Raw genomic sequence first — 21,741 nt, 5'->3', positions numbered from 1 at the left:
TTTGCGTTTGCAAACATTTTCCATGCAAGCGTGAAAACATGGGAAAAAGTTAGAAATCGGCTGAATTTAACGTTTGATTTGAAGACAGCTGGGCGCACACTAGTATGATGCAATCTTTTCGCTAAATGTAGCTCTGTTTTTTTACGCTCCGAAACACTAGCTCGCAAAACTATAACTAACTAACAGGGATTACTTCCAAACATCACCGTTACTTTTTTGCTGTGTCTTTATTTAGCAAAAAAAATAAATTTCTCTAAAAGTAAAAAAATATATATTTATCTGTACAAACACGCGTTGATAAATATGCGCAGCGCCTAAACACGTTGCCATGGCCACTTGGCCTGTTGTCATGGTGATGAAGGATTTTAACAGTAAATCTTATTCATGGGAATCGTTTCCACACTGATTTATTTCCATGGCTTTTAGTACGTCTCCTTGATACTTTCGTGTTTTCGACATCTTCGTGCTTGTTCCCCTTTTAGGTCAAAAATGGTGCATTTTTTTGTTTCTATAGCAACAATATACGATGGAGTTTACTGTTGTCATGGTAACAAAAAGCATCGTTTCCATGGAAACATAGTATCCAAGATCATGAATGTTTGTTTGTATAATGCATGTATCATGGCAAGAAAAATCAATTTTGCGCGCGCTACCATATTGTTCGTTTCCTTGGCAAACGCGTCTGTCTCTGCAAAACGTTAAGGTAGCGCGCGATCATAGCTGTCTCTGTTACCATAGCAGCCATCTACATGATATATCTGTTCTGTTCAGCGTGTTTATATGTCATCATTTCTTCGTAATCATCCACGCAGAGTATTCTGTTGTTTAGAAGGTAAAATTTGTCGCCGACACAGAATCTTTGGTTACATCGCTGACACGAGAAGCACTCGAGATGATAAACGTTGTCACGTGCACGCATGACCATCTCGAAGGCTGGGATCGCTTTACAACAAACTGAACAGAATCCTCTATTGCCGAATAACCTGCGAAGAAAGAAAGGAAAATAGCTCTTAATACAGATCTCTTAAGGTCTGGCACATGATATTTTATTTTCTACTTGGACAAGTCTTGCGGTCATTTATTGTATCCCGCTTCCGAATCCTTTATTTCTCTTCTCTTCTCCTCCCTCCATTTTTTCCAATCTCATACAATTCCATTCAGTTCTTCCATTCTTCTCATTAATTTTCTTTTCTGTTCTCACCCACTTTATTCTCTTCCATCTCCCATCCAGTTTCCGTCTCCGTCAATCATCTTCCCATTTTTTTCTCCCCTCCCCTTGATGTCTTATCCCTCCCTCCGCATTCCTTCCCTCAGCCTCCCCTCCCTTCTTAAATTTTCGTGGAATATTCACCCACTGAGGTCGCCCATACGCCCAAGGCCAAGCCATCAACAACTTTCCCCATGCGTGCTCCAAGGAATTTCTAATACTAAAGACTGTTTCCCATTCCTTCCCTCACCCCTTAAATTTTCGTGTTATGAACATTTACCCACTAGGTCGCCCAAGGCCAAGCCATCAACAACTTTCCCCATGTGTGCTTCAAGGAATTTCTAATACTAAAGACTGTTTCTCATTCCTTCCCTCACCCTCCCCTCCCCCCTTAAATTTTCGTGTTATGAACATTTACCCACTAGGTCGCCCAAGGCCAAGCCATCAACAACTTTCCCCATGCGTGCTCAAAGGAATTTCTAATACTAAAGACTGTTTCTCATTCCTTCCCTCACCCTCCCCTCCCCCCTTAAATCTTCGTGTTATGAACATTTACCCACTAGGTCGCCCTAGGCCAAGCCATCAACAACTTTCCCCATGCGTGCTCAAAGGAATTTCTAATACTAAAGACTGTTTCTCATTCCTTCCCTCACCCTTCCCCTCCCCCCTTAAATCTTCGTGTTATGAACATTTACCCACTAGGTCGCCCTAGGCCAAGCCATCAACAACTTTCCCCATGCGTGCTCCAAGGAATTTCTAATACTAAAGACTGTTTCTCATTCCTTCCCTCACCCTCCCCTCCCCCCTTAAATTTTCGTGATATTAACATTCACCCACTAGGTCGCCCTAGGCCAAGCCATCAATAACTTTCCCCATGCGTGCTTCCAGGAATTTCTAATACTAAAGACTGTTTCTCATTCCTTCCCTCACCCTCCCCCCCCCCCCCCCCTTAAATTTTCGTGGAATATAACATTTACCCACTAGGTCGCCCTAGGCCAAGCCATCAACAACTTTCCCCATGCGTGCTCAAAGGAATTTCTAATACTAAAGACTGTTTCTCATTCCTTCCCTCACCCTCCCCTCCCCCCTTAAATTTTCGTGATATGAACATTTACCCACTAGGTCGCCCTAGGCCAAGCCATCAACAACTTTCCCAATGCGTGCTCAAAGGAATTTCTAATACTAAAGACTGTTTCGGCAATTGTTTTATCAGATCGGATCTGATTGAAGAATCTGACCTCGAGTATTCCATAACGATCCATCGAGGGGGCCCTTCCTGGAGTGCATGTTTTAATAGGGTTCATAATGTGTTAGGATATGAACTGTGATCGCCTTTAGATAAGCCCCAATAGACGCTCAATTGAACCGAATTCGCTGTTGTCTTTGTTTATTGAGGAAAACGGATTCTGTATTCATTTCATTAAATTGATAAGAATCGACACTTGGTTAAATTTAGGCACGCTTTTTGATTTGATTCAAATGCCATATTTGAATGAATACTGCAAGAAAATATCACAGGATATAAGATCTGCAATGCATGAAAATTGCGCAATAAATGACATGTTGTAGAAGCTCTGTTGCGAGTACAACTTGACTACAGTCGATGGAAGGTTCGCGAAATACGCTTGGAAATATATATCGTGAATTTATCGAAGGATGTTTCTCGAAAGTCAGTAGTTTCGCGAAAATTGATTTCTTCATTTGAACTGACTTCTGTTCTGTTCTATTCTGTTTCTTTGTCTTGTCTTCTTTTTTGCTCTGCTCTCTCCTCTCCTCTCCTCTCCTCTCCTCTCCTCTCCTCTCCTCTCCTCTCCTCTCCTCTCCTCTCCTCTCGATCAGCATCTAACCCCAAGGCACATCCATTCAAGTATCCCTATGGCACAACAAACCCCAACACTTACAGCGCTTCGGGGGCCAAACGTCCCTAATCTTGACATTAAGGTATCTCAATTCATGTTATCAATTCGATAAATTTCTATCGTTACCAAAAAGTTTTTTAAACATTCACGAAGATCCCAGCACGTATATGTCGACAGCACAAGATAGCAAAATCCAATAAAAAATACACAAGTGTTATGAAGTTATCAGCGAGTAAAAAAAGTCTATTGCAGACGACTGATGAAAATTAGACGGGCAGAATTTTAGATTTGGTGTTGTCGAAATGCTAAAGAATTGCCTTCTTGCGCAGTTCTTGATACAAAAAGAAAAAAGAAAAAAGAAAAAAAAAAAAAGAAAAAAAAGGCATGGCCAGTTTTGATATAACCAGCGTTGTGGAAAAAATCTAAGCGCGCAAAGATGTTTCATGTAATTTTTGACTTGCAACATATCTAGTAGTAGATAGAAACCAATAGATTCCTGGAAGCAAGTCGGGATACAGTTAATTTTGGAGGACATAACGATAGGTTTGCAATCCCCATGAGATTGAAATTCTTTTGTTTTGTCCTCCAAATTGAGCTCACATGCAAGGGGTCTTTTGTGAAATTTTCATAATGTATCCCAACGAAAGGAAAATCTAAAAAAAGTACATTAGCTGATGAGTATTACGATTCGAATCCGCCTTCGTGATGTTATTACATTTGGTATAAAACCTTTCGGCACTCGTTGATGCTAGGTAAGTAAACGCGGCCTTAGGGCGTTCATGATACGTGTTAGCTTTATGGCCAGGCACTTGGCCTTTGACAACAAACATCTAGTCATGTCCTAGACTGTCCTAGGCAATACGTGAGGGTACTAGCTAACTAGGCACCATGAAATTTTGTTTGCGCAATAGTCCCTTTCACAGTTCTCTGCGCCATCTCGAAAGGTAGCCTTGCCTTTGCGTTGAAGCGAGACGAACAGTGAGCTTGCAATGATAAAGACGTGAATTGTCCAAGGTGTTTAAAAAAGGTCTCTATCAAGAACCATTGCAATAAACAAGTTTAGCAAGAAACCAGTTTAGCAAGAAATCAGTTTAGCAATAAACTAGTTTTGAAAGAAATTTGTTTAGCAAGATACCAGTTTTGCCAGAAATCAGTTTTGCAATAAACTATGAATTTCTTTCTTTCCTCAGTTCACGTCTGTGATACCAAACGCGTAGCTTATAAAAAATCTAAAATACCGCAGGAGTGATCTTTTCTAGCTCTTTAACCGCAACCACAAAATCAAACTTTTAAATTCGTTCTCAAAAGCAGGGAAATAATCCCATCATTACTCGCATAGTTGAGCGTGTCTGTACATGGTAATCACCCAAAACTTCCCCAGATAACATCAAGATATCTTCATTGGAAATCTCTATAAATTCCCTACTTAATTGAGTAATATTTCCTTCTTTCTACAAGCGTATTTTGATAGTAGCTATAATGACCGCAAGGCAGTCAAAACTAGCGCTTATCGAAGAGCGTCCTAAGGGCTGACATTCCTAAGATAAAGACTCTTAAAAAGTTCAAAAAACTTTTACTTCAAAATCACGAAAAATCATTCTTCTGGTAGCTTGCATTAGAGCGGAACCATGCAGTACTTTTTAACTCGTTCATTCGGCGTTTTCAGTCACGTCACATGCGCTGTCTCGTATAGAATGTGTCACCATGGATAGCATTATAGATGGCTGATATTTCCATGGAAACGATAATTTGTGTTGTCATGGAAACGAGGTGTGAGAATACATTATAACGGCCTTCTCAGTTTGCGAGTGAAAATATGAATGTTTAAGCTTAGCAGGAGTAAACGGTTGAGCATTATCATAATTATGATTAATGAATGTATAACAATCCCGCTTAGACCCCGTTGTCATGTAGATATATCGAAAGAGCGTGCCTTTGACGCCACTGGATTGAGCAGTGTCTTGGGCTTTCGGTTTACTTCTCTTCTGGTTGCTATAGCACGGGTTCGGTAGCGGTGAGATCGCTCGCCTCTCACCAAAAGGACCCAGGTTATATTCCTTTTATACTCGGCGTCGCATCGGTTTTCGCGTCCCTCCACAAGAGCAACTCTTGTGGAACCACTGTTAATTGATTTTCTTTTTTTTTTAAGGAATATATATCCGTAATCTTGCTCTACTAAGGCAAGCATGGACTTGTAAAGTCATTACCTTAATGCGTTGGCCACCCAGATGATCCGCTAAACCGGTTGATAGGAGAAATAGGGTGGGGGAACTAGATATGAACCGTGAGAAGCATTCGTCGAGATTTTAAACCCAGGATATTTTAGGCTATTATTGGAGAGTATTTGCTTGTCCATTTAAGATTTCGATTTAACTTTTGAGGGATTATAATATTTATAGACATAAAGTGAGTGTTGCACTCGAAATGAAGAGTGTTATATGTATTACGTTATGCAAGGCAGTGCCTTGCTGCCTGCAGGTTGGATACTATCCAAAAAAACATGCCACAAACGTATTAATATTAAAATATTATCAATGTATTATTAACCATTATAAGACGAGAGGTCCTATCGACATAGACATCGAAATAGGAGTATGAAATAGCCTGGAATTTAAGAGAAGAATCGACGCGATTAAAAAGTTTGTAAAAGAAAGGAAAAGTTATCAAACGCATAAATAAAAGCACCGATAACGCTTAGTCGGATGTAGTTTGCCTTTCCACTGTCTTAAAAAACCTGGGCAAGAATTTGATTATAATCAATACCTTATATCATGATTGTTTTGACTTCAGTGGCTGTAGTTATTAGAGCCTTGAACGAAATGAAAATAGGATTGCTTGTTTTTGTTTTTAAAAAAATCTTGTAAATCTCTTCCGTACAGATGAAACGCTACACTGAAGAAGTGTCTTTCAGTTTGTTAGCTTTCACTTAAGGTTCATCGTATGTCGTATGGCCTAAACTAATAATTACGCCAAATATAACTCGTCTGCTCAGACACATCGAAAGATATTGTTCTAATAAATCAGCTCGGTGTTATTACAAGGTCTCTTCGAAATGAGCTCTCGTTGAGTGAAAAAGGCTAAATTGTCAGCCCTCGCCACGAAACTATAAACTTTGTAAACACAGGTCTAATATATATGACCGTAGAAGATTGACAATTCCAAGTAGTTCGAGGAAGATACAGTTTCGAATTGCTAATACTAATTGTATATACGAGGTTCATGTCAGGAACAACCTTTAGTCACGCCGCTGCAAGAATAACAAAATTCCCTTCGAAAATAAACTCATTCGCTCACAATCCTCAAATTTTCATTCTCAGTGCTTTCATATGAATTAGAAGATTCGCCAGAAGAGTATGATTGCAAAATTCTCTAAGAGTCCGCTCTTCAAAACGACCATAAGGTTGACAAAGGAATCAATTGCGACTGCTAAATGTTTTGATAAAGCAACAAAAGCTTGATTTTTTTAAAACTAAAATTCGGGTATCCTTGACATTTTTTTGTAATCGCGAGTTTGATAAATCGGAAGATTGCGTAAACAACAATAAGCTCGTTAATGAAAGGCATATGTTTTATATTGTATTCAATGCTCGAGGCTTTTTTTCATTACGTTCATTTGCGCGCGTTCAAAATCAATAAACAACTTCACAAACAAATATGAAGGTGACTGGACTACACTCACCGTAAATAGTCACGTTTACACAGAATTAGATCTGCTTTTGTGTAGAGCGTTGAACCAACTTCACCAAGACGACATTCACAGCAAGAACACTTCAAGCAATCTTCGTGCCAGTACCTATCCAATGCTTTAAGCAAGAAGCGATCACTAATCGTCATCCCGCAACCTCCACACACTCGCTTACCACTGGAATCCTTGTAAACATCACATTTTGTAGGGTTCGCTGAGGATAGATCCAGAGTGAACGGACATCAAACGAGGGATTATGAACATTCTAGTTCATATCAGCTTATTGTCAAGCGTAATGCAATCACATGAAAAGGCTTTGATCTCGAGTATGGATCAAAATTTCAGTGCCAGCAAAACGCGCATTTGGTCTGTTTTTCATTCGAGTTTTGCTGTTCTTGTTGTATATTGAGATGTTTTCTAAACTGGCAGACTCGTACCTATGTAATTTGGCGGGCAATATATTAGAATTGAGCACTAAAAGTTAGTGAATACGCTTTAAGATTTTCCCAATCCAAGCGCACACACGAGATTATAATACTACCAATCTCCCGGGATCAAGATACAGTAATGTTGTATACGATATAGGTCGTTATATGTCATAAAAGATAACCCATTGGACTATAATATTTGCTTGTATTTAATACTACAAGCCCTACAACCAATGCTGATTCAAAAAATATACTCACACATAGTGGATCTAGGAATACTCTAGTAGTTTTCTTCCTGTTAGCGTTTGGTTGATATTCAGTTTGGTTACTAGTTTGGTGCGCTCAGTTCCCACGGTTTCAATATAGCAGTGCTCTTCGTGTGTACGTCGTGCCCAGACTAAACACAGTGATCATCAATACATCTTATTTATTCGCGCTTCCTGCTTTTACTGGCTGTCAATTAATAAGGATCCGATTAAACGGCTGTCATTGTTCAAAGTCCCTGAATAGAATGACGTACTCAGCGTTCTCTGCCCTCCGGGTGACTCGTTCTCTTACACTAACCGCATTTGAGGTCTTACATGCACATCTTGCGAGAAGGAGAGCCAGCCAGGAACCAGGAATCGCCAAATAAATTAACCGAGTTGAAATACCATGAAAAACCGACCTTTAATTTAGCAGATTTGAATACGAATCTGCCTCAGAGGTCTATAAGTATCGAATGACAAAACTAAGTTATTTATATTGAGCGCAGGGTGTGAGAAATCGCGCATCAAAGACAAATATTTTGAAGTGTCGAGGTAATTGAGACGTTAAGATTTTGATTAAAACCTGTCTTGAGATCAACATCGAACGACAAGGGTTACTACTGAGGCGCAGAATAACGAACGAACTTATGAACGTTAGCGTTGAGATACAAAAACCATGGACTGTAAACTTTGTCAAACTTTTATCCCAAGAAAGAATCCTCTTATCTCAAATATAACGCTTCCTCCGTTGATATTCTTCTAAGTAGGGACGAATTTTCAACCATGTGGGATGTTGAAGGAAGTTTTTTAATGTATATTTTGTTTCGTGCGCAGAAGTTGTCAAAAGATTCATGTGTTGGCTAATTAAAGTGAGAGTTCTGGTGTCAAGTGTTGGTAAAGACACCCCTAATTTGTAATAGAGTTAATGAAAAATAGTTTGTTAAGTAGCCTAAAAGCTTAGTGAACTTTGAGAGGTCTAAGCAAGGGCAATGACTAAAACATGGCTCAAATCAAACACCTATAGAAATAGATCTCCTTCAAATGATCCATTCTTAATGCCAAAAATGTGAAATGTCAGAATTCTATTGGGGGGTAAATATTCGTCGGGCCAACAACTCCCAAGCCAAGTCCTTGGACGACTATATAAAGTTAATTGGATTTGGGTCTGTCAAAAAAATCTTAATTAAACCACTTTAGATTTTACGCAAGCTTTTACATGCAACTGAAATCTTAACGGCGTATCCGAGTCGCTGAAAACTGCAAAGTTAAAGCTACGAGCACGAGCTTTAGTGAGAGGATTGTCAAGGTTTGTTTTTAGATAGGAGAAGATTTAGATCACAGAGTACAAACAGAATAATATGCAACGTTATTTATAGGATTAGAAATATTATCAGGTAGTACTTCAAAAAGCTTCTTGATGAGCAGGTAATGAAGGGGTTTGAGTTACTAGATCTGATTTAGTCGTAGCGCAAGTCACGTAAAAATTTCATTTGTCAAGATACTAAGAACTTAGTCTCAACTTCTAAGCCAGACATAAAATACTACGAACTAAAAACTGAAGTTGACATAGATGAAGAAATAAAATGTTTCAAGGGTATTGTGCTGCTAATTCAAGCTAACGAGACACGAGTTATCTTGAATGGACGGTTAATACAGTGGCTAGACCAACATATCAGTGTAAAATTATAGTTTTTAAGAGCCTTGGGCTAAGTTGATCATATAACAATATGCGGAGAAGTTGGTGATCACAGATAACTATGTGCTCCTGTCCGGTACCGGTAGAGCCAATATCACTGAAAACTCGGCCGTTGGTCGACGGAGGATGAACAAGTCTTTGGGAGAATGCTGGGTCAGGATGTTTACATCGATGGACCGGAAAATTGGAATAAAAGAATGGGGTGTTTTTTTTTTTATGTTGTTGTTGTGGAATAAGAGGATTAGATGTAATATATGAAAAAAATATGGGTAACAGTGCGCGGAGAGGAGAGGAGAGGAGAGGAGGAGAGAGAGGGAGGGAGAATCAAAAAAACGAAGAGAAGCTACGCAGAAAGAAGAGAAGAGACAGAGCCGACCATAAGACCCGAAGCAGAACAGAAACAACAAACAGACCAGAAGAGAAACTAAATACCAAGAGAAGCGAATCACACACATACAATTCAATACGACTTAATCGAACGACATAATAAAGCGACACTAACTAGCTAATCTCACCTATCCCTCCCCAGTATAACATTAGAAACTAATAAATAACTATCTAATATATATATATACATATATATATAATATACATAATATAACATAATATAACATAATATAACAGAATATACATAATAAACCATACCATAACAGACAGAACATAACATAAATAACATACATACTATACCAACACAAACAAAGAGAAGAGAAGAGAAGAGAAGAGAAGAGAAGAGAAGAGAAGAGAAGAGAACAGAACGTAGAACAAATTCGTTTTTTTCCGAAACATTTGGAGAAATGATTACCCGGCAAAAAGGCGAAAAAACGCGAATAGACACGATGGTTTAATTAACAATGTTTACTTACTTACAACAATTTGTACATGAAAAACAAATTAACGGCCATTAAGCGTTTCTTAATTACAAAGTCAACATCCGTAATATTTTGTTTTCTTAAAGTAGCAAAAGCTTGTCTGCGAAGAGGTCGCATTATTCTTGCACAATCCACTCAAATTCCACAAAAAAAACCGTTGATACTATTTTTAAACAGCATTTTAGTGGCTTCCCTTTGGAATTTTTAGCTAAATGGGTTCCCAGATATACATTTTGTAGACACTTCAAATGTCAATTTTTTTGACACATTTTATTCGATAGCTGGAGGAGTTTTCAGTAATGACGCCGAGTAACAAAAACCTGTTATTACTTTTAAATGGGTTTTCGCTAAACAGCTAAATGGCTTTCTAGATTCCAGCATCTAAGTGGCTTCAAATATCACAAAAGGGGCCGTTTGAATTTCTTATTGTGTAAGTAGCTCTTTCCATTCAAAGGGAGAATTGCGGGTAATTAACAAATGAATGACTGTCAACGCTGTAATGGGTTCTTCGCGGTGTTCGTAATGGGTTAGCGGTTTCAGCGTTTGAATGGCATCCAAGTTCTAGTCTTTTCTTTTATAACTCACACAATTTAACTCAACCGGAAATGAAATATTTTTTTCCAGATTTTTGTCCGAGTCTGAAGAACAGTATATAGCTATAGATTTTTTTTCAGAAAATTTGAACAAAAGCATTGCCAGATTATGAGCGCACACTGGACCGGATTTTCAGGTTTGACATACTATTGGCTTCCATTAACGAACATACGATTAGCTTTCACATAACCACTTCATTTAATTCTTAATAAAGCACTATTCAAAAGGCTTATGAACACTTGAACGGCTTCTTAAGAGCTTCTCAAATATCGCCTTTAGTTACAAGTCTGAAAGACCAGTTATGGCTTCAATAACTTCCTTTCAAATATGTTTTCCGACACTTAAATGGATTCCGACACCCAAATGGGTTTCTAACAAACATATGGCTTTCCTACATGAAAATGACTTCTTGCCACTAAATTGGCTTTTCAAATTCCACTGATAGATTTCAACAAATGCCTTCTTTTTCAGCAGAAATGAATATATGGTGTAATTATCACATTGGCAATCGAATGGCTTTTTGAAAATGCCCAGTCGATTAGTAAAGCAGTCAGTCAACATGTCAAAAACACTGACGATTGTAAGTTATGAATCCACCCATATTTGATTGCACGGGCGGGTGTTGGACGAGAGAGCACGGAATAGCGTTGTTATGCTTTATTGACATCCTTGACTTTCGTTCCCTTCTATTTCAACCTTTTAAGATAAAATCATTAATAAGTAGGGAAACTCGACGATAAATATATTCAGCTACTTTGGGACAATGACGGTTGAAGTGAATGTCAGTTTGGAATTGAATACGAGGTTAATTTTGGACGCAACAATTTGTAGTTGGAAAACCTTTTTTGTTTGTTTGTTTCTAGAAGCGTTATCACGGTTTTTTTTTAACAGACTTGAGGTTATAAAATCGATGCTTTTTTTCAAGGTATAGTTACGCTATTATTGAATACTGAGGTCAAGGCTGCTTGGAAGGGGCTGCTTGGAAAGGGAAGATGCTCTATTTGTACGAAGCCGACGTCGTTCGCAAAACCCTGGCCTGGCCAACGACAACATGCGGCCTTCTTTTTATTTTTTTGCGAGGGGAAAAGAGTGCAGGGCTAGGTGGGGGGTAGATTGAAGAAGGAGAGAGGATTCAACGTGTGTATAGGTATAGCTAGTCAAGCTAATTACAAGATACGGCAGAGCAAAGAAAAGAATCTGGGCCTCATAAAAGCTGGGACCGGGGTCGCATTACCCCATGCTATGATGTCTATCCATGGCTAGTTTCTTGTTCAACGAGTTTATCTCGTTAAAATCTCCTTATGGTGGGTTGGGCTGACATAAAGAAACGGTTCATCGAACCAAGAAAAAAAGACTGCCCTTTGATTTGCCCCATCACAAGCTCTGTTTGTCGTTATATTGCGAACAATTAATGTTTATACCTTAACGAAACCACAGCTTTTCCGGTAACACTAAACCCACACGCAAAGAACTGACTGACATGAAGACTAATGATCGGATATAAAAGGAAACGCATAGTAGGAATACTTATGGCTACTTGAGCCAAGAAGAGGACTATAGAACTGATGCACCCGAGATAAAGAAACCACTGTACTAGTACAACTGTAACAAGTGCAAACTCCAAACATTTTTACCCGCGGTACTTATAAGTTTCCTTACTATTTACTTGAACAATTGGTAAGCGCATTTACAGATACCCGAAATAGACCCTTCTTAAAATTGTCTTGAATGCTAGGCTAACATTGAAATACAAAAGCAATGCCACAAATTCCATCGAGGAAAAGTGTGACTTCTTTTGTATTTCCATGGTAGCCTTGCATCCACAATACTTTTAAGGGTTGACCATTGGACAATTGATGGGGGTTGCAGGAATTTTGGTTGCATGATATTTATCTTTTTGGCTCAACCCTTGCACGTTATTTTTTTGCGTACAGTTAGATATGTTTCTGAGGTTGCACGATATTTTTTTTGAGGTTTAAGTGCTTGCTCGATATTTTTTTGGGATTTCCGCAACCCCCCATCATTGTAACTGAGGCTTGAAGTGACGGGTGAAAAACACGATCTCATTTATGACCTCCTCTAAGTTGTGAATCATGACATATATGCAGATCATATCGTAGCACTCCCTAAGGTCAAACAAAGGGCGTGGTAGGGCACTAGATTTGCCCTGGATAAGGAAGCTGCGCACGTCCCAATACCCTTTCAAAGATAGGTTGCCGCACTAAGTCCGCATACGCGATGGAATTAAGCGCGCAGAGTGGAGTCAGGCCTCGGATCAAGCGAGTTGCGCCAATTGCGCCCCTTACACAATGAGAAAGGAGAACCGCTAAAAAAATCTACATTACTACACAACTTGCTCTGATCTGTGACCCCAATTTACAATTCTTTTTGAATATATCTGATATCCCCCAATGAAAAGTGAATAAACCAACAATCGACCAGACAACGGCTACCCTTCCAATTGTTGTATTCAAGGATATTCAAACGGAAACCTCAGAGCCACCGAAATTCCTTCAACAGGAAACCAAGAGGGATATTAAAGTTTTCAATAAGAATATCGTAACATATGACAGGATCTTTTATCACATTCAAGAATAAAAATAAACAATTTCCTCAGAAAAAGTCACGCTAAAGCAAAGTCACCGGAAGTTGGGTTGACGGAAGTAAGGAGGACCGGAACTGAGCTTTTGAAGCACTAGGGCGGAAGTGACGTCCCCTAGAGCGATAGCATGTAAATATTCAGGAGGTTGTTTCTTAAATTTCGAAACACGTTCTTTGGTATTCATTTAATGGAAGAAAATATCAATAAACTAGCTGTTGCATATTGGACGGACCAACATTCAGTGACATTAAATGACTGAGAAGAAGTTGCTGCCTTTGTTTCTCTATCTACAAATGGTTAGAACTTCGCGTCTTCCGCTCGGATAAGGACGCAAAACCGGAGGTTCCGTCTGCCAGCTTACACTCTATAACCCCTGTTGTATTCTTCGTGAAAGAGTAGGGCGGTACAACAGCCTGGCCTTGGGGGCATCAGTTACTAACAAGCACTCATGATTGTGAAGCTGCATGGCTGCAATTTGCGCCGTAACAGCAGTACGTCAAGTCCCCCGAAAATAATTATTGTAAAGCGCATCGAGATTATGAAATGCGCTATATAAGAATGACCATTATCATTATCATTATTATCATTATTATTATTATTATCATTATTATATTGCAAGTAAAGTGCTGTGAAAAGACAAGAAGTAATAACTGTTTATTTATGGTCGCTACATATTATTTCTTATTCTCTGAGTGAAGTTTACAAGAACTCTAGTTCTCGGTATTTTAGCGTTCATTGTCGCTCAAGGCAACAACATATCGAAAACTAAATAAGCATTATAAAAAAACTTTACACTAGGCCTAACAGAAACTTAAAGAAAATTGAAAACTGTGATAACAAAATATATAGCGGACACGTTGAAAATAAATAGCTTCCAAAACACAGCATCTTAAAAGCAACATGCGCACTTCTCTCTCTCAAAACTTTCCATTTCTTTGAAGCCTGCCGCTCCATGAGTGAAATATTGAGGCTTTGAGTTTGCTTGCCGAAGACATGACATTCTAACGTAGTTTACGCGTAGAAATAATAATGATAGGCATCGGTCCGGCTTTACTTTAGGCCGACATAGTATTTACTATGCAAAAACCGGGTGATCATCAAGTTATTGCATGATCCAGTTAGTAAGATTACTGATTTTTTTAAATCCGATTCTACTAACCGACTCTCCTGATTGCGAAGTGAATATCAAGTTATCCACAATTAGGAATAAGATTATTGATTTTTTTAATCCCATTCTACTGACCGACTCTCCGAAGTGGATACAATATCAGTATGATTGCAAAAGTGAATATCAAGTTATTGCACAATTAGGAATAAGATTATTAGTTTTTTTAATACCATTCTACCGACCGACTCTCCGAAGTGGATACACTATCAGTATGATTGCGAGGTAAAAATCAACTTATTGCACAATTAGGAATAAGATTATTGATTCTTTTAAACCGTATTTTTATTAACATATTGAATCATAACCCTTCGTTAATCTCTTTCTACTACAAGTGACTCGCGACTGACCGACTCTCCGAACTAGACATAGTATTAGTAAAATCACGAAGAAAATGCCAAGTAATTGCACGATTAAGAGTAACACTATCGATTGTTTAATCCCAACAAACCACTAGGAGCCGACAAATTTTGACACAAGACTCATTACTCATAAATGCTCATCATATACCTGATATCATACGAAAGGCATGAGGACGGTTCGCGTGGTATTGATGGAATCAGAGTAATTAATGCTCAAGTATGTTTGTTTTCGTTTCATTAGGGTTATCTCTTGATCGTGGGAAAAGGAGTTCCGCCAAAAGTCTTGATCAACAGCCAGTAAACATCTGTGCACGAAATGACATTCAACTTTCCCTTCTAGCAGTCTCAGCTCCCTCTTTTTTTTTCTTTTTTTTTCTTTTTTTTGGCAAGAATCGCCAACGATGGAAACTCTGCTAGCAGGGAGTATCAACTTCTTCGTAGCTAGAGTTGGACCCACTTTTATCGATGCGTGCGCGGCCAAGACGAGCTGAGTAGCTCGAGAAAGAGACTGAGAAATTTTAGTGCACGTCAATCAAGGCGTTTCCATGACATTCCATAGGCACGTGCTATTGAAAACTCTTTTGTTTTCCGTCAAGCACTTTGATTGATGTCGGTCGACTGGGAAACGAAACCCTATGTTGTTGCTATGGAAACTGCGCACCAGTTTTTGGCGAGAGTTAAACTGAGAAAGAATGCAGAATACGATGGTCATTGCAATCTCGTATCTTGGGTTGTCATTCTTAGTATACAAGAACTACCCAAAACACAATATGGAATAACACGAAGAAATCCAAAATTGATTACTACGCGCGACACGATTACGGTTTGGAATGATTGGGTTGTGAAGGCAACGATTTCCAATTTATGGTCGAATAATCAAGCTGGTCGAATACGTTGGTCGATTTATAAGGTTTGTTTCATCACTGATATTCGTACTTTTCAAGGCAACGATTTCTATTTAATCGGTCGTATGATCAAGCTGGTCGAATACGTTGGTCGATTTATAAGGTTTGTTTCATCACTGATATTCGTACTTTTCAAGGCAACGATTTCTATTTAATCGGTCGTATGATCAAGCTGGTCGAATACGTTGGTCGATTTATAAGGTGTTTTTTTAACACTAATGGTTGCAGTAGAGTTTTAGTATTCTTAATATTTCAACAACAAAAAATTATAAATGTTAAGTCATTCAGTGTGAAACTCACGAATTTAATCACTTTCAGATGATGCTTCATCATGGCTATCATCGTCATCATCAACATCTGCGTCATTCATAACATCTCCAAGTTCATAGTCTTTTATCTCATCCATCGTTTTCTTTTTCTTCTTTTCGTTTCCATCTTCTTTATCCCAGTCTTTCATTTTGGCACCCATCATGAAGTCATCCCGTAAAATATTCCATGAACTACTTTTGTCCTCTTCTGTTTGTTTATTCTTTCCCTGTTGCCATAGAGACATTCATTTATTAGTTTATTTATTTTTGTGATTTATTCACTCATCCATCTATCGATTTATTCATCCATCCATCCATCCATCCCTCCCTCCATCCCTTCCTTCCTACCTCCCTCCCTCCATCCCTCCCTCCCTTCCTCCATCCCTCCCTCCATCCATCCTTCCATCCCTCCATCCATCCATTCATCCATCCCTCCCTCCATCCATCCCTCCCTCCCTCCCTCCCTCCCTCCCTCCATCCATTCATTCAAACATTTAAAAAACCATTTAATAACTCATTCATTCCTCCATTCATTCCTTTCTTTCTTTCTTCTATCCTTCCTTCCTTCATTCATTCTCTCTTCCATTCTTTCATTCATTCATTCATGAAATCAATACAATCACTCCTTCATTCCTTTACCCTTTTTCTTTCTTTTTTTTTAATCCTCCACTCATTCATCTAAATATTTTTTTGTATTTTCGTAATTCTCACCTTATTAAGCTCTGTTTCCATTTTCTTTTTGTCTTGTTTTTCATCTGAATTACTTTTTAATAAATCGAGGAAAGCTGTTTTGTTCATTGATTCCATCACTGAAAAAGGGAAAAATAACCAATATAAATAAAATAAATAAAAATAAATGGGATTTAACAGAGTAGCTCTTCATCCACTGTAATTCCAATATGGATTTAGAAGTTGATTTTTGTGGAGGGAGGAAAGCCCGGAAAACCCTCGAAGCACAGGAGAGAACCAACAAACAACTCTACTCATATACGACACCAAGCTCAGCGGGACTCGAACCTAGGTCGCATTGGTGAGAGGCAAGCTCTCTCACCGCTACGCCACCTGTGCTTCCCCAATATTACATTCTTTGGATTATTTTTAACTTAAAAATAAGTAACAGGAGTTCAGAGATAGTCATATTGGAGTAAAGTGAGTATGTATGTGGATGGTGTCTGGCTAGGGTTTCATTGGCAGCATCTCCCAATATCATGAATTAAAATAAATAACATTTTCTCCATGAATTAACCCTTTTAGCTTGAGTTTTATATATTGTTTTCCCATTTCAAACCATGTGCCATTCCCTAGAGTATCATTTCTTTGTTTAACGGTTGCACATGAGAAGACACATGAATATGGATACAACTCTAACAAAGAATCTTATTCTCAAGACCACGTGTCATTCCCTAGAGTATCATTTCTTTGTTTAACGGTTGCACATGAGAAGACACATAAATATGGATACAACTCTTAACAAAGAATCTTATTCTCAAGACCACGTGTCATTCCCTAGAGTATCATTTCTTTGTTTAACGGTTGCACATGAGAAGACACATAAATATGGATACAACTCTAACAAAGAATCTTATTCTCAAGACCACGTGTCATTCCCTAGAGTATCATTTCTTTGTTTAACGGTTGCACATGAGAAGACACATGAATATGGATACAACTCAAACAAAGAATCTTATTCTCAAGAGTGTGACACATATATCTACTTTACAACCACCACTCCCCATACGGGGCTCTTCCGTGAGGTTTCCTCCACATGCACTACCACTACATTCTATATTTACAACATACTGTGCAACACTCAACTCACATGCTGCTTTTTTACGGAGGGAGGAAACCAGAGATCCTGCAGAACACCCTCATGGCAAGGGAGGGAACAACTCATCAAACAAACTTAACTCACATTTGATCCAGTCTGAGCCAGGGCTCGAACCTGGACCACAGCAGTGAGAGGCGAGCAGCAAACCACTACGCCACCCATGCCACCTAAGATGGTTACACATGCCCTAGGAAAATAGATCTATCTTCTACCTTTCGATTTTTTTACTTCTGTTGTTGCCTTTTTAAGTTTTGCTTCTGTATCTTTCTGGTGTTTACTTACAGCATTAAAAAGCTTGACAACTGAAACAACCAAAATATATTGATAATTAATGACAATTAATAATATTGTCCAACCCCTCCATGGCATGGGCTACTAAGGTGGTAGGGATTTTCAACCCCCAAACAGAGCCCAAACATAAAACTTTATATTTACCTGTATGGGGCTCTTGTGCGAGGTTTGCCTTACACCCAATACTGTACCACTACATTCACTTATTCTTATATTTAAAATGTACAACCCTAAAAGGGATGTTTATGGCGGGAGGAAAACCCTTTGTGGTAAGGGAAAGAACAATACAGTAAACAAACTCTACTAACATACATACTGATTTATATGGAGGAGAACCAGAGAACCGGGAGAAAACCCTTGTGGCAAGGGATAAAACAACACAGTAAACAAACTCTACTAAGTAAACATACATACTGATTTATATGGAGGAAAACCAGAGAACCGGGAGAAAACCCTCGTGGCAAGGGATAAAACAACACAGTAAACAAACTCTATTAAGTAAACATACATACTGATTTATATGGAGGAAAACCAGAGAACCGGGAGAAAACCCTTGTGGCAAGAGATAAAACAACACAGTAAACAAACTCTACTAACATACATACTGATTTATATGGAGGAAAACCAGAGAACCAGGAGAAAACCCTTGTGGCAAGGGATAAAACAACACAGTAAACAAACTCTACTAACATACATACTGATTTATATGGAGGAAAACCAGAGAACCAGGAGAAAACCCTTGTGGCAAGGGATAAAACAACACAGCAAACAAACTCTACTAACATACATACTGATTTATATGGAGGAAAACCAGAGAACCCAAAGAAAAAAATCCTTGTGGCAAGAGATAAAACAACACAGCAAACAAACTCTACTTACATACATGCGGGTGACTAGAGAATATGAACCCTCAACCCCAGGCATTAACTACACATAGATTATAATAAATACCTACCCCCTCTTGTAGCAATATGAACTAGTTCTCTGTCATATGTCAGGTTTGATCTGTCTGGTACTACATGGTCCTTCTCAAACATTGTATGTCTTTGATCAGCTCTTTTCTGAAGAAAGATTTACACATTAAGAAAAAGGCAACCAGTTTGATAATAAAAAAATAGAAAATGTTTGCATGTGCTATGTTCACTAATAAAGCATGCAGGGGTTCAAAGAATACAAGAGAAGTTTTATGGAAAGCCCTATGGGTTGCCGAGTACTTCTCAACGCTTCTCGAGTGTTCTGCCAATTCCCAAGTCCTTTGTAACTCTACACAGCACATCACAGGAAGCCCAAGCTTGGTTTCTGTAGTGTCCTGTTATAAGGAAATGTATGGAGATTCATAAAAAATTTCAATAAAATCATTGAAACGTGAAATAAAGCCTCAAAATTTCACCCGATCATTGAGAAATAGCACTTCTTTGGCTCTTCGTGGTTATTTTTTGAATTTAGCCCGTTTTAAAATTTTTTCCCCCACCAGTAAGAAATAAGAGAAGGTTGGAAACTCAAGGCCCAAAAGCAAACCATCACAAGTCTGTTCTGACCCATACAAGCGAGGTAGTATGTGAATACAGGCAAATTTCATGGCTTAAAGATGCGAAGACTAATCTCTAATGCGACTTTCTCGGTTCTATAGGGATGTGAGAGAAGGGTTATGACAAAAATTTGGCGCTGGAAAGGAAATTCGAAGATGTACGAGGTTTCAAAGACTCGTGATGGTTCGCTTTTGGGCCTCGAGTTTCCAACCTTCTCTTATTTCTTACTGGTGGGGGAAAAAGTCTTAAAACAGGCTAAATTAAAAAAATAACCACGCAGAGCCAAAGAAGTGCTATTTCTCAATGATTGGGTAAAATTTCAGGGCTTTATTTCACGTTTCAATGATTTTACTGAAATTTTTGATGAATCTCCATACATTTCCTTATGATAGGATACCACAGAAACCAAGCTTGGGCTACCTGTGAGCACATACGCATTTTTTTCATTCTTATATTCTTATTTTTTTTACAAAATACAAATAAGAGTAGCTATTATTTTGGACATAAACGACAAATGAGAAAGTACGTATGTGTGCTGCAGTGTGCTCTCATAAAGCACAAGCTCCCAAACAATCAGAACAAAAATATGTAACAGTCATTGTTATTATTTGTGATTAAAAAAATTGCCAAAAGAGAAGTATGCATCTTTCTGGCTGCACATATTCATCATTACTTGTTAAAAATAGAAATTAGTTTTACCTTTTTCTGCTTTATCTCCTCCTTCTTCTCAGCTTTTCTCTTGTTTCCTTTTTTGTATTTTGTTAAAACTGCAGGCTGAAAGAAAAAAAAATGATTCTCATCAAATATGCTGTTATAGAACGTCAATTCTAGGTGGGATAATTGGGGTACTGCCAGTTTGAGTGTAACGTTTTTCCATTTCAGACCTTGAGTATTAATTCTTTGTTTAATGGTTGTGCATGAGAAGACACAAAGAAATTGTATTCTCAAGAAAATGGCACGTTGTCTGAATTGGGAAAACATTTCCAAAGGAAAATAGGTCTATTGGAAAGGAGGTTTGGCTTTTATCTTTTCACTTGACGTCATTTCCTGTCTTATGAAGAATGTTCAACAGTTGAATCAAAAGTTTTCAATAGGATTCTTTCTGGCTGACAGCAAATGGTGGTCAGTGTTTGACCACCCTTTGGAGATTTAAGGACTTTTATGAGCTGATTGGATTGTTCAATTGTCTAGAAGTATAAGAAGGGAAACAAACCTTTTCTTCAGGTAGTTGCTTCCCGAGAATTTTCGCCATAGCATCTGCCCAACCTTCATTACCAGATTTTGCATCTAACAAATGAAAATCCAATGCGAAATCATATATTTTAAAAATTAGGTCTTGAATAAAAAAAACAATGTACAAAATACATAGTTTAACTATTATAGCCTAAATATGATCTGAGGGATTCTTAGATATATTAACAAGGAGTTCAATAAGAGTATAAAAATTTTAAAAATCGTATAAAAAGGAAAATCTTTAAACTTTTTAGTGAAGTTTTCATTTGATCTCACCACGTGGGTTGACTCGGAAGCGGAATTTCGCAATATTTTACTAAAAACTCAAGCCTTTTAATTTACTGAACCCTGCATAAATACATTTTCTATTAATTCCTTTACCATTATTGTGATTATCCTCGTCCACACTTTCTTGGTCAGACATTTTTTCTTCGTCTGAATACTGAACATCAACAGTGTTGACCGCCATCTTGGTTTATTATGATATACCGCTGATATTAGTATTGCATGCGCAGTAACTAACCCGCGGGATTCGGGATTCGGGATTTGAGTGACGGTTGGGGGTGTGCATTGGGAATGATGGGGGCGGTAGCACAATGCGTGAACCCACATCTACATGGATGAGTGCAGGACACATTTTCTAGCAAAAAAAAAAAAAAAAATGGAATTTCAAAACCTTTAAAAAAACCTTCACATTTTTAGATAATACACTAAAGATAGACCTTTATTTTTACTGTTCCTCTCCAAACAGCAAAGTTCACAGTATAAAAATGACATAAAAAAAAAAAGATATAAGATCCTATAAACCCATATATTCAATGCATAAATTCCTATTCTCAGTCTTTTGTCATGAGGATCAAAAATGCACCACTCCTTTGAAATCTTGCGAGTGGCACTTGACTTTGAAGGTCATTCAAGGTTATATATTTCAA

General features: G+C 38.2%; 2 protein-coding genes across 2 annotated transcripts; both read right to left on the bottom strand.

The window, feature by feature from the left end:
• Nucleotides 1–208: 208 nt before the first annotated feature.
• Nucleotides 209–7,897, bottom strand: LOC116295843 (LIM domain only protein 3). The gene is made up of 3 exons (XM_031703797.2): nucleotides 7,438–7,897; nucleotides 6,746–6,965; nucleotides 209–983 (listed from the first exon to the last, which is right to left on the bottom strand). The coding sequence occupies exons 1-3, from the start codon at nucleotides 7,439–7,441 to the stop codon at nucleotides 746–748; spliced, it is 462 nt and encodes a 153-aa protein (XP_031559657.1). The 5' UTR covers nucleotides 7,442–7,897; the 3' UTR covers nucleotides 209–745.
• LOC116295861 (RRP15-like protein) lies at nucleotides 6,833–21,278 on the bottom strand. Its single transcript, XM_089026521.1, has 8 exons — nucleotides 21,191–21,278; nucleotides 20,790–20,863; nucleotides 20,276–20,350; nucleotides 19,003–19,108; nucleotides 17,969–18,058; nucleotides 16,640–16,737; nucleotides 15,921–16,155; nucleotides 6,833–6,965 (listed from the first exon to the last, which is right to left on the bottom strand). Exons 1-7 carry the CDS (start codon nucleotides 21,276–21,278, stop codon nucleotides 15,925–15,927), a joined length of 762 nt encoding a protein of 253 aa, XP_088882647.1. The 3' UTR covers nucleotides 6,833–6,965; nucleotides 15,921–15,924.
• Between the last annotated feature and the right edge of the window lie 463 nt (nucleotides 21,279–21,741).

Source organism: Actinia tenebrosa, unplaced genomic scaffold (assembly GCF_029948245.1).
Source record: "Actinia tenebrosa isolate PJP-AT-01 unplaced genomic scaffold, QUT_ActTen_1.0 PGA_scaffold10__47_contigs__length_13832649, whole genome shotgun sequence".
Taxonomy (NCBI): Eukaryota; Metazoa; Cnidaria; class Anthozoa; order Actiniaria; family Actiniidae; genus Actinia; species Actinia tenebrosa.
This window is presented reverse-complemented; position numbering and strand designations above follow the sequence as displayed.